General features: G+C 40.2%; 1 protein-coding gene across 1 annotated transcript in view; it reads right to left on the bottom strand.

Annotated features, from left to right (window-relative positions):
* The window catches only part of MYCBP2 (MYC binding protein 2), a gene marked incomplete in the record, with an annotated part of 5088083 nt that overhangs the window by 696585 nt on the left and 4377341 nt on the right, over positions 1 to 14157 (bottom strand). Inside the window, 2 exon segments of the mRNA XM_044072904.1 lie at positions 8811 to 8968; positions 13695 to 13862. Of these exon segments, the coding sequence (XP_043928839.1) occupies positions 8811 to 8968; positions 13695 to 13862 (326 nt within the window).

Below are 14157 nucleotides of genomic sequence, written 5' to 3' on the forward strand. Positions count from 1 at the left end.
TAAGCCTGCATGTCCTAAAGTGAGCTTGTTGCATCCTGAAGGCCATCTGTTATTTACAGGATGGATTGTGTCTGGTTCTGGGGCATAGAGGGCTTGGAGCACTGAGTGTGACTCAGGGGGTCCAAGTTCAATTAACAGACTCAGTGGCATTTGGCTACTTCACCTACCACAGTGGAAGGAAAAGGATTCCTGGCTAATACTACAGCCCACTGTGAAGACTGAGGGTTATTTGAAATATGCTGTCAGATCATCCATAAACCATTTCCATTTACATGTCATTGAACTCTGGGCATAAGGTGAAACTGTAAGCAAAGCATAAAAACACCCACACATTACAGCTTATATCTGCATGACTTTGGTCCAGTTGGTAAAATGGCTATGGCCAGCAAGAGGGATGGATGAAGAAGCAGTTTGATGGCTGGTGACAGCCCAAAAAAATTATTTAAAATTTTTTGCGAAGTGCATAGAAAGGATGACTAAAATTATCAAAGCAAAATGCCACCGTTTTTATAAGCAACTCAGAAAGTATTTTTCAAAAATTAAGAAAGTTTTAAATATGCAAATTAAAACTCAAGCTTACTCCAGGAAAGAACTAAGGCATGGAATGATTCATTCCTTGCTTTTCTGACTATTCCTTATATGTCACGAATGACAAAAGATGGACAGATACACAAAAAAGAAGTTTTAAATGAAAGTCAGTTCTACAAATAACTGCCCTAATGAACCAATTTAAGTGATGAAATACAGTAACCTCAGAAATTATTATATTAAGTAGTGGTGCATGGGGAGATACAGCCTCAGTGGAGAATGTGAGGATTTTGCTATCCAAAAGGAAAAGCAATCTAGGGTTATCCATTTCATCCCTCTTATTCTGGACTTAGCTGCTATATGGGATCTTTGCTTCTGAGATGATATCTTGCATCAAAACTGAATTACTAAAATGTTCAGGTCAGCTATATACAGCAGAGAGGAGGTATTGAAATAAAAAATTCCCAAAATAACAAGCCCACAAAGACCCAAGAACATTATGATTGTTGCTGCACTGGGAATGGGGTTATCCCTGAATATGGTGTTAGCTCTTGGGAATACCTGAGTTCAGGAGCTATGTCACGCAATAAGTGTTTTCTTGCTGAAAGCTCGCCAATTTAATACCAAAGAAATGCATGAAAATGAAATTACATTTTAATTAAATTCAAGATATGACCGACTGAATTTTATGCAGTACAGTAAACACTCCGTTAACTTGAACTCAAGCAACCGGCAAAAAAATAAATAACTACAGTTACTTGGCATCTACCAATCCCCATGGCTACCAGTTAACTGAGAGTTTAATTTTGTTTTGATACATTAGTTACATATGATGCACGTCAGTAAAATAAAAATACATAATTTGTATAGTTCTTAACCCCTCTTATGTAAACATCTAAAGCAGAATGCTGAACTCTCACTATATACTTCACCTAGCAAATTGATTTTTACATCAGGTTAACAAACACTTCAAGACAGCCAGTTCCACTGTCACAAAGAGATAAAGCTTCTAATAAAGCCAGAAAACCAGGGTTTGATTAGTGGTTCAGGCATCTGTTGGAGATGATACAGGTAGAGATAGGCATGTCTATCCTGGGAAGGGGGTAGGACTGTCCCATCCAATATATATATACTTTACCTAGCAAATTGATTTTTACATCAGGTTAAAAAAACACTTCAAGACAGCCAGTTTCACTGTCACAAAGAGATAAAGCTTCTAATAAAGCCAGAAAAACAGGGTTTGATTAGTGGTTCAGGCATCTGTTGGAAATGATACAGGTAGAGATAGGCATGTCTATCCTGGGAAGGGGGCAGGACTATCCAATGCCACCACAGCTCAAAGGTGGAGCGAAAAAGTACAGTTTTGTACCTACCATAAATGTAGATGTTCGAAGATCCACATTGCTGCAGTCCTGACACTTGGGTAGTCCGCTGTCCCAGTCGAGTCGGCCCGAATACCAAAGTATAAGGCTGACGTCGGTCAAGGCGCATTAGTCTGACGTCAGGACGTCAGGGTACAAATGCGCATGACCGACGTCATTTCCTCAGTCTTTTCTTGCCCCAGATGTCAGAAGACCCTAAAAAGATAAGGCCAAACCAAAAAACAACAACACACCAAACACCCCTGTACCAAATATATGTACAATATATACAAAGACAGAACGGTACAATCCCACCCACACAACCACCCCTAAACACAGAGGGGAAGGAGGGAGGGTAAATTGGACTGCAGCAATGTGGATCTTCGAACATCTACATTTATGGTAGGTACAAAACTGTACTATGTTCTTCATCTCACATTGCTGCAGTCCTGACACTTGGGTAGAATCCCAAAGCAGAGGTAAGGGAGGATGGCAAATCACAAAGAAGCAGGAGCTGACAACATGCCCTGTAAAATAGCAGTGGCAAAACCAGCCCTAGATTTAGAGTAGAGAGGAAGGTGGTAATGCTTAGAGAAGGTATGCACTGAACTCCAAGTAGCTGCCTCCAAAATATCCTTAGTTGCCACCCCTTAGAAATGCTGTTGAAGTGGCAGTAGCCCTAGTGGAATGAGGCCTAATCCCAGCTGGAATCTCCTTGCCATGATGGGAGTAACAGAAAGTAATGCAAAACCCAATCCACTTAGAAATAGTTTGTTTTGACACAGGCTTACCCTGAGAACTCAAAGCAAAAGAAACAAACAACTGCTGAGACTGCCTAAAATCCTTAGTCCTGCTTAAATAATAACGTAATTGCCTGTGTACATCTAAAGTGTGCAAAATATTTTCCCCCTTATTTTGGGGATTTGCATAAAAGGTAGGCAAATGAATAGTTTGGTTCAAAGCCACACTAGAAACCACTTTAGGCATAAAGGAAGGATTAGTACGTAAAGATACCCTATCCTTATGAAAAATTAGGAAAGGCTCAACCGCCATAAGGGCCTGCAATTCAGACACCCTTCTTGCAGAGGTAATGGCTAACAAAAAAGCAGTCTTCCATGACAAATATTTCAATTCAGCAGTAGCTGCAGGCTCAAAAGGTTGTAGAGTGAGTTTCTCCAACACAAAATTGAGGTCCCAAGCAGGAGTAGGAGCTCTACGTGGAGGTCTTATATTCTTTGCCCCTGTAAGAAATTGCTTGAACAAAGGATGAGAAAACAATGGTGGGTCACAATCATAGTGAGCTGAAATTGCTGCAGCATGAATCTTAATGGAAGAGAAAGACAAACCTTTGTCCAATAACTCAGTAAGATATTGAAGAGCCACACTCAAATTTGGCTCAGAAACATCCAAATCCTTTGCTGCACACCAAAATAAAAATCTCTTCCATTTTCCTGCGTACACTTTCCTTGTACTAGGTCTTCTGGCTTCCATAATCACATTCAAAACTTGTTGAGGAAGCTGAGACCTGCTATGGTTCAAAACAGAATATGCCAGGCTGTTAGATGAAGAGAGTGAAGCTTGACATTGAGTAGATGCCCGTCCTTCTGAGACAATAGGTGTGGAATCAAAGGTAAGGGCCATGGAGGCTTCCTTACCAGACTCCTCAGCAATGGGTACCAGTGCTGCCGAGGCCAATCTGGAGCTATTAAAATCATCCTTGGCTTGTCTTGTCTGACCTTTAGGAGTACCTTTGGGAGGAGAGGCAGAGGTGGAAAGGCATACACATGATTTTTCCAACTGAAAGAAAGAGCATCCACTTTCCAGGCTGTGTGATGAAACCTTTTCGTGCAAAACTTTGGCAGCTGGTGGTTTAGTGGAGAAGCGAACAGATCTATGTCTGGAGTTCCCCATGACACTGTCAATGTCTGAAATACATGAAGATCCAGTTTCCACTCGTGGGGATCCATGATTTGCCTGCTTAACACATCTGCTAAGGAGTTCTGTGCTCCTGGCAGAAACCTTGCTTGAAGATTCAGTTGCAAGCTTAACGCAGTCTCCCACAAAATCATTGCTTGCCTGCATAGAGGATAAGAATGTGTTCCCCTTGTTTGTTGATGTACCACATGACAGTTGTGTTGTCTGTTAGAATCAACACCTGCCCTGGAAGAAGTAAATCCTTGAAAGCCAGTAATGCAAACTGGACTGCTAACATCTCCTTCATGTTGATATGTAGATGCTGCAGTCTGGCAGGCCACTTGTCTTGTATCCACTTTCCATTCAGATGAGCTCCCAAGCTGTGTCTGAGGCATCTGTCGTTAGAATCTGACTCGCCTCTGGCCGGGTCACAGAGAGTCCCTTGTTTAGGTGACATTCCTGAGCCCACCACAAAAATTCCTTTTGAATGCAAGGTATTATTTGAATGACAGTGTCCAAATCCTGGCAGTGCTGTGTCCATACATTTTTGAGATACCATTGTAGCTTCCTCATATGCAGTTTGGCATTGGGAAGTACCAGAATACAAGATGCCATGGACCCTAAGGCTTGAAGGACTGTCCTTGCAGTCAGCCCGGACTGATGAGATAGTTGATGGAAGTAAAGAGAAAGATTCTTTTGTTTGTCCGGGGTTAAAAAGGCCATCTGGGTTGCTGTATTCAGTCTCACACCCAGAAAGCACATGTCTTGAGAGGGTACTAGACTGGACTTTATTTCGTTCACAGAATACCCTAGGCATCTTAGCACTGCTATCACATATTCCAAATGCTGAAGAAGCACGTCCTTCCTTGAGCCAGAATCAGGCAATCGTCCAAATAAGGATAGATTTGTATTCCTTTCAGCCTGAAGAAAGCTATCACTGGAGCCAGAACCTTTGTGAATACTCTGGGCAGTAGATAAACCAAAGGGCAATGCAGAGAACTGATAATGAGAATTCCCAGCTCGAAACGCAGATACTTCCTGCAAATTAGTCTGATAGGAACATGAAGGTAAGCTTCCTTGAGATCCAAAGTTACCATCCAGTGATCTTTGCCCAGCAGAGGTAAAAGCTGTTGTAACGTCAACATTTTGAACTTGGGAATGTCCAGATAAGTGTTGAGGATAGACAGATCCAAAATTGGTCTCCACGTGTTCCCCTTTTTTGGTACTAGGAACAGGCGAGAATAAAATCCTAGGCCCCTTTCTGGCACAGGAACCGGCTGAATGGCCCCTATTTGGAGCAACAGAGAAATTTGCTTGTGAGCCTCTTTCCTTTGTTGAGGAGGAATGTCTGGCATGCCTTTGAAAGGAGGCAAGGTATGGAAATAAAACCTGTAACCGTGGTGAATGATATCCAATACCCATCTGTCTTGGGTAATTAAACTCCAGTTTTCTTTGAAAAGTGCCAACCTTCCTCCCAAAGGTGCTGCCAGACGAGAAGATTCTGGCAGCTGAAAAGGCAGGTCATTGGGTCTGTTTACGAAAGGACTGACCCCTGCCCTCCCCAGAAGACTGAGCAGGGGAACTCGCTGTTCTAGGCCTAAAAGAACCTTGAGCTCTGCCCCTACCACGTCTAGACCTACCCCTAGACTGGGAATCATAAGCAGGATATGTCCACCCCTTGGTAGGCCAATTTCTACTAAACTTCGGAGGCTGAACCTGCAAAAAATCTTTAACAGTCTGCATAGACTTAGCCTTGTCTTCCATTTTCTTTAGAACTGCTTCCACAGGCGAACCAAACAACACATCAGATTGTAAAGGAGCATCTAAAATCCTTGTCTTCACATGCTCAGCTAAATTCTGATCCCTCAACCAGGCGTGCCTGCGAAGAACCGAACCAGTGGCAGCCACCCTCGAAGAGGCCTGCACAGCATCAAAACCACATTGCAAAAGATGCTTACCCACCTGTTCAGAAACATGAACTAAATCCTGCAACTCTTTACACTCAATACCTTCCGCCAAAGCATCTACCTTAGACTTTAATTGTGAAAGGAGATAATTTTGGTATTTCAACATGTGAAACTGGCAATTCAAAGCTCTCATGGCCAAAGTGGAAGAAGTATACACTTTCTTTCCCCATCTATCCAAAGCCCTTGCCTCTTTATCTGGAGGAACAGGATTTTTAACAACAGAAGCCTTAACACCTTTAGGCCCCTGTGAAACAGTTTCTGGGTCTGCCCTAGGACTCTTAAAAGATACTTATGAGCTTCAGGCACCCTATAATATCTATCCGGTTTAACTGGAGCAGGAGGCAAAGAATCAGGGTTCAGAGAAGCCTCTGCAAAAACATCCTCCACCACATCTAGAACAGGAGGAATAGCTAAAGGCCTATGCTGGGGTAGAAACAAAAATTCCCTAAGCCTTTTCCTGGAATCAGAGAAATCCTGACCTTCCCATTTAAAATGCTCCCTCATGGAATGAAGAGTCTCTGAAAATGAAAAATCCTCAGGAGGAGAAGCAGAAGGAGTAGAATCATCTACATCAGAATCCGAGTAAGGGGAATACTCCTGCAAGTCTTCAGCCGAAGACTCAGAAGCATCCGAACACTGCTCAAAACTCCCAAGCTCAGGTTCCACCCTAGGCCTCTTATCAGGAGGGGGCATAGAACCTCTAATCATTGTAATCAAATCTTCTGCCATCTTAAGCATATGCTTCTTAGGTACAGACCCTGAAGAACTAGGGGTAACACCTGAAACAAAACCTGGCCTGCCCCTGGGAGAAGCCTTGGAAACAGCAGGGGAGGGCCTAACCACCTTAGGAAGGGAGGGAAGAACAGCTACCTGAGAAGCCCCTTCCGCCTGGCCTACCTCCTGAGAGGTCACATCTTGCAGTAATAAAGTCTCTCCCTGGGATTCCAAAGAAATTTCTGGCTGGACCTCTGGCTCCACCAAGCCCTCTAAAGAACCGACGTCCGGTACGGACGGTTCTTCCAACCTAGGCTTTGCAGTTTTGTCCTTGCGCTTTTTGATTGACGGGCGCCGGAGCATCCGGCGGCATTTTATAATTACACCGCTTCCCAAAACTAACCTGGCACAATCTAATCTTCTCTTTATAGTGCGTTTGTTAAATCTAGCACAAGAGCGACAGCCAACAACGTCGTGCTCAGGCCCTAAGCAAGGTATACACAAGGTATGGTAATCCCTATGAGGTATCTGTTTCCCACAAGAAATACAGTTATTCACTTTTTCTGACATCCGGTAAAATACTGAGGCAAGAAAAAAACAAAATATTCCCCAACGGGGTACTTAGCCAACTTGGATTCGGTCTGAAACTCCGACTTCGGAAAATCTCAGAACGCCAACCTGCACTTGCAAAACTGCTTCTGCATCGGACCATGCGGCAAAAAAGACTGAGGAAATGACGTCGGTCATGCGCATTTGTACCCTGACGTCCTGACGTCAGACTAATGCGCCTTGACCGACGTCAGCCTTATACTTTGGTATTCGGGCCGACTGGGACAGCGGACTACCCAAGTGTCAGGACTGCAGCAATGTAAGATGAAGAACATCACAAGGAAAGCCCTGGACTGAGCAGTCAACCACCAAATGACAGATGCAGAATCCCTTGTTATGTCTTCACCAGAGACTGCACTTGCACAGGGAAGGTACAGAAGCTCCCAAGGTGATGTGCACTGGTTAACTCTTGCCATGGTAAGGACTTCAGCCTATATCATATGCTCTCATTTCCAGGATGCTAGCAAGTGCAAAAGGTGCAAACACAGCTGCCTGGATGATGGCCACTCTGGACAGTTCTTGCCTCCATGCTGAGCATATCCACTATGAGGAAAGAACCAGGTAAAGTCTAATTAAAGGAAGATTCATGGGCAGCAGGCACAGGAATAAATATCACTGAAAAAATGGCACAAAATAAAATCATGCATAATAGAAAATACTGATGTGCACTACTGATGGATTGTACCAAAGCTGCAAAAGAAAAAACAGAAATATTTCAGATATTTTGCCATGTTAGCCATGATGAAAAAAAATAATTTAAAGGGAAAGCACAGCAGTTTGCTTAGCAAAACAGTTCTGATTTTCTCCTTCAAATGCATAACTGTTTTTTAGTCTATCTAAAAAAAGAATATATCAATTCAGCATGCTAGAGACCTGTATGTACACATCAAAGAAAAACATGGTGAATACCCCATCAAGTAGGATACACAACAGTGAACAAAAGACATAAATGACATTCATACATCCCCTTAAGCAGTGCTAAACTGTCAGACCTCTGTGCTACATTTGATATCACAACTGTTACCTTATGTCTCACTCCCTCTCCCTCATACTGCTGCAGTCCGTTATCAATAAATGTATACACTTGGCAATGACAAATGCTTCGAGTTGCAACACTTATCAATTGAGAATACAAAGCCCGCTATGCAATGTTTAAAAACACATCAAAGAAGGTAATACTTACTATTTTAAAAAACAGGAAAAAGATTAAGGGCAGGATTCAATAAAGCCTACACTAAGTGTACACTAAGCGTACACGATATGTATTCAGTAAAATTCTTATCACATTTTTTGTGCTTTCTACTCACTCAGAAAGATTACATTAAGTGCACATGTAGTCTACACTTTGTGGTAACCTGTATGAATCCCTGTCAATGTGGCAAGAATACCAGTAGGAAAACTAAAATTAGGAGGAAGAAGGTGTGCATTATGTCTCTGTTGTCTGTTCAGTCAGAACAGTGTACACTTAGTGTAGGCTTTACTGAATCTGGCCTTAAGTACTCTTACAAATGCCAGACAACTACATCATTTATACTTATAACATGATATGGCACAGAAGTACTGAGGGGGAAAGAAATGGGTCTGTAATGGATGACTGCCTACTGATATATGGGTTAAGGCAGGTGTACGTGTAAAGAAAATTCCAAATAGCTTTCTGGTCCTTTTTTCTTCTAAACCTGTGGTATAATCAAGCTAGTACATTGCATTCAGACATTACCTGCATCTCCACTGTTAACTCTCCTCCTAGGGATAGCTTTTATTCGTGCTGGGGAAATAGTATGCTGCTTGTCATACTCTGAGGCAACAACTGAATATGACCGCTGGAAGACTGTGCGTTTTGCTGTGTCACTGTCAGTTATTGGACTTGTCTCCAAACTAAGGAAAGACAAAATGGTAAAATTTAAATGCATAGTTACACAGAATACAGCATTATAAACATAAATATGAAAAATATATAACAATATTTTAGGAAAGGATTTTTTTATGATGTACAGTGTCAGTGTAAAGGTCAGGTCATCAAGTAACAGCATTCTGTTATAATTTTATCAGAAAAGAGTTAGCTGTGGTTGGGGTTTGCCCTTTTCCGACATATTGTAATCTCAGACTTCATTAGATTAAGCTCAGGAGATACAAATGTAAAGCTTCATTTTTTTGGGGGGGGGGGGTGCCCCATCCTCCACAGGAAAAAAAAATCTACTTTTGAAAACTGGTTCAATCATGTACTTTATGTACTTTTTTGCTTGTGTAAGCCGCATAGCTTTCAATTAAATATACTGACTGCCATCATACCCTTGTTTAGGTGTCAAAGCTATATTACCAGAAATACTTCTATGTTACAGTAACAAGTTATGTTTTGTAAGTGGTCATAATGCATTTCACTTGAACTATGTTGAATAATCAAGATTGCAGTCCTGAACCTTATTCAGGTAACATTGGTCCTAATGCAAGGGTGGACAAACTCTTTTTTTAAAGTTAATTTAAAAAAAAAAAAAAACACGTCTGCTGTTGCAAGATGACCCAAGTGCCAGGTAGACAACTGGTATGTACATGAGTATATAAATATATACTGAGTAGTGTAATCAGTGCTTCTGGATGGCACTGAAACCTGAGCAGCGACTGCAAAGCAGCTGAGTACATTTGAGGTAGGGGACATGAAGTGTTTGAGACAGATAATAGAATGCATACTGTAGGACAGACAAAAAAGAAATGAGGGCATCAGAGAAAGAGTCCAGGTAGCCCCAGTTACAGAGAATGTCAAGGAGAACGGATTACAGTGGTTTAGTCACATATGGTGGAAAGCAGAATATGATTTGGTAAAGTAGATTTGGAACAGGGAGGAAGAAGGCAAGAGAAGATTAGGATGTTCAGCAAACAGATGGGGGAGAAAACCCTGACAATTGTGTAATTTGAAAAAGGTAGGAGAATGGCTCTGAATCCAGAAAAGTGGTGACAGCTGATGAGACACCCTGACATGATGTGACAAAGGAAGAAGGGGGTTGACGATAATGCTTGGATCAAGTTCCAGAAAAAAAAAAAAAAAAAAAAACAGATACAGGATGATAATATATATCTGGCAAAAAAAACGTACAGAAGAGTAAGCAAAAGAAGCAAATAAGGGAGGCTGAAAATGGGGAACTGTCAGGGTGGGCAAGTTTTCTTCTGTGAATTACCAAAAGTATTTTTTTCCTTTTAGTGTGCAATAAAAATGAACTTCTATGACATTTACAGGATATTCTGATGAAAGGCACAAATGAAGTTTGAAAGATGTGACGTTATTTGAAAAAAATATATACACATCAGCTGAAAACTGTACACTGATATGTTTAAAGAACGTATTAGCATGTCAGATACTCAGGGTTATTAATATGCCTTGGACTTGGGGGAAGGAAGATTAAATATTCACTGCAAGTCCAGACAGATGTGTGTCTGTAAGAAAAGTAACAGAACAGAGATGAAGATTTGTTTTAAAAAATGGCCATTCAAATCTGTTGTCAATACTTATGTTAATTCATTAACAAAGCTTTAAAAAAATTACGATAAAGCTACCTAGAAATTATTTAATAACAAGCACATCTTATGTGGTGTAAGGAAGTATCGCTCATGGTATAAAATGGCTATATTATAAAATCTAGTTTCACAGTTAATTACCATCGGTGTTTTAGGTTGAAGGATTATTAAGAATGCAGGCTCCATGATCACATAATAAACACCAGCACCTGTCCTATTATCTTAAGCGTTCTTAAATGATTCTTTGGAAAAACTTTGTTTTATCCTTACTGGAAAGCTATTACAGGATTTCACAATAGATTGAGTAATGTACTTTGTGTTCTTGTAAAGGTGCTACATATAGCAAGTCTAAGTGTACAGTATAATCACTATGTCCTGATGCTCTGATTGAAATAATTAAAATTTTAACAATGCTCTCAACTGTTAAAAAGGGCTTGATGAGCTAAACAAAACTTACCTCAAAGCCATGACTGGTCACAGGTTTCTAATTCTACTTCATTTAAAAAGGCTTACGGGAGAATTTGCAAAATCGAAGAGTAACTCTTGCTCAGTTCTATGAACTTACTAAACATTTTGCAGGCAAAAATGATGTGCATGCTTAAAACTAATCCAGAAAAATTAATGTATTAGTATAAAAGGAAAAAGCATTGAGACTTCTGCTGAAAGCCATGGAAGTGAAGAACTCCAGGGTGGGAATTTCAGCATTTACTTAAAAATAAATATACATCTTTCTTGTTCATCCCTCTGCTACTGCATTAGATTTAAATGACCCAACTATCTGAGAAAAAGATAAAAACAGATATAAAATATTTTTTTCACACAGAGACTTGAAGCAACCTACATCACTTCAACTTTTACAACAGAAGGTGGCTTATTTATCAGCCTCAGCATCAAAGCACTACACAATCTAAAATACTAAAACTTCTCTTTATCTTTAAGACACTTAAGACCAGAATCAAGAGGATAAGGAGTTACTAGCTAGACATTACAAGAAGATCAAGGAAGCAGAAATATGACAGACCATGAGGGGAGAAGAAACAGATCAGAGCCGTAAAATGACTTTTTGCTACAGCAATCTCAGACACTCCTTCAAAAGTTATAAGAAAAGCAAATGCAATATTTCAACTTGCAAACATCTGGAGTACCAGAAGAAAGTGAGGGCAAGAATATGGTGCAGCTCCTTCAGGACTGGTTCCCCAAGTTGGGATAAAGGAACTGGGGCATGTCTTTCAGATTACCTGATATTAATGGATATTTTAGACCTACACAGTTAAGGCTCGCGTACATAACACAAGCAGAAGGTTAAATTCTCAAAATGGGAAGGGATGATGATGAAATGGTGTGCAGGGGCAAGAAATAAGGAGAGGCAGTGTGACTTTGGAACCAGATCTTTGAGGAGAACAATAACCACCATACAGAATATTACATTTACAAAGTTGCAGAAGGTATTCCAAGAACTAAGCCAACACATGAAAGGAGAAAGGAGATTTTGCCAATAGGGATAATTAGAACCAGGGTGCAGAAAATAGGCAACATGGGTCTGGAATTTACTAGGAAAGCTAGCAAAGAAACCAATGTATCGGGAGCAAATAACCATACAGGGAAAGGTAACAGAGTGGGATGAGGCCAAGAAGTCTGGACTGCCTTCGTTATCAGGGATTGTTATTAGGGTACAAGTAAAGAGGAAAAAAAGGGATTACTAATTGAAAGAATTGCTTTGGTAGAAATTTTAGTCAAATTTAGAGCAGAAGCTGCTGTTAAAAGGGTTATAATTAGTAGGGCATATAAACTACTGCATGATAACTACACCAAGAAACACAAAGGGTTAGCATGTTTGTAATTTTTTAATAGACTGCATTCTGAAAGCTGTCACCATAAAATTAAAGGATAAAGTCTCAGGTGCACCTTGTGATGCTGACTGCTATTAAGGCACTGATCTACTAGGAATGCTTCTGAGGTTTTACAGAATTTGAATTGCAAACCTGGCATGAATTAGAAATTAAGAAAGAAAGAAACAAAAAACTGTAAGGAATCCAAGAAAAGAAAAAAGAACACATTCACTGAAAGGCATGGTAACATTTTCGTAGGCTAGAAAGCCAAGTGATAGGACTGAGCTCCAAGCAGACTAGAAAACCTTAAACTGTAAAAATTAAAAGGGAGATAAATGAGGAAAGGTCAGTACCAACTGCTGTTTTTCTCGTGCGTGTCAGCTATACAGGTAATGAAAGCATCAACTGGAAATTCCATCTCAACCTCAGCTGAAGGGTTTTACCAGCTTCTGTTTCAGGGCAGCACCACTATCTATGCCAAATGATTATAGTTCAGAGTTCAAGGTATACATGTATTCAGGTCGGAGGCCATGTTAGAACACACACTCCACATTTTGCACAGTACACCAAATGGCCAAACCAAGAGTCTAATGATGCCTTAAAAGTTTTCACAGACGTGGACTTGCATATAAGATTTGCCAGCTTATTCCACAGTCAATCAATGTTATAAAAAGCAAAATTGACACATTATACAGTTCTAAAAGAACCACAGTGGCAACAAATATTACAATTTTGTAACTATCCCTCAGAATGAGTTAACTCCAAACCCAGCAAGATTCTTAACTCCTCATTTTGTAAAGTCTTGAACCTTGTGATGAAGGGAAGCAAGATACAACTATTTACTGGATAACAGACATAGATTCAGTGGCACTTTTAATCTGTGCAGTGGTTAATCACTCCATAATGTTTAACCAGTGTTGCAACTAAGCTGTTGGTAAAACAGAATCCAATCACCTCCTCAAAATATATATATATATATATATAGAGAGAGAGAGAGAGAGAGAGAATGTCATAGTGAACTTGCATACTCCAAAACTAGTGTTCAAAAAGTCAACTTTATTTTTACTCAGCTCTTTGAGAATCTTTTCTGACTACATAGTCCTAAATTTTGTGTTTTCTTAGCTTATTAGAAAACATGCTCAACATTTTTTTTTTTTGCTAAGTCTGCATCAAAAGAGTTTTATGCTGCAATTTTATTATTGAAAGATACTGACAATGACATGTTGGCATGTTAAGCATTGCAAGTAGTGCTACTTCAAAACTACCTGGGAGGCATAGATTTCATGTTATTCTCTGGCTCCTCAAAGACGTTAGGGCAGGCATCTGGAGTAACTGAGATATAAGGTGCAGGCACAGATGTCGAACGAAGGTATCTCATTTCATCCTGGAAAAGGTTATCATCCTGGTAGCCACCAAAGTTTTCAGAATGGTGTCTGAATAACACAGAGGAGAAAGAAGGCATCAAACATAAGATGACAAAAATAAAATTTGTCCAGATGCATAACCTAATACTTAAGAGAGTTGCAAAAGTACACCTTGGCACAGTTAGGTCTAATACAAACAAGCACATAACTGCAAACCATGTACATAGTTCTGATAACTGTGCAAAGTGTTTTTTTTTTCTCACCATTCAATGCTAATAACTGAAAACACATTTCAGAACTAGGTATCTTTCTTTCTCTTATTTTTTTTTTTAACATTATGCCAAGAAAAAACCCTCTGCAGTGA

The sequence above is a fragment of the Protopterus annectens genome, chromosome 5.part1, assembly GCF_019279795.1.
Source record: "Protopterus annectens isolate FY-2018-M chromosome 5.part1, PAN1.0, whole genome shotgun sequence".
In the NCBI taxonomy this organism is placed as follows: domain Eukaryota; kingdom Metazoa; phylum Chordata; order Ceratodontiformes; family Protopteridae; genus Protopterus; species Protopterus annectens.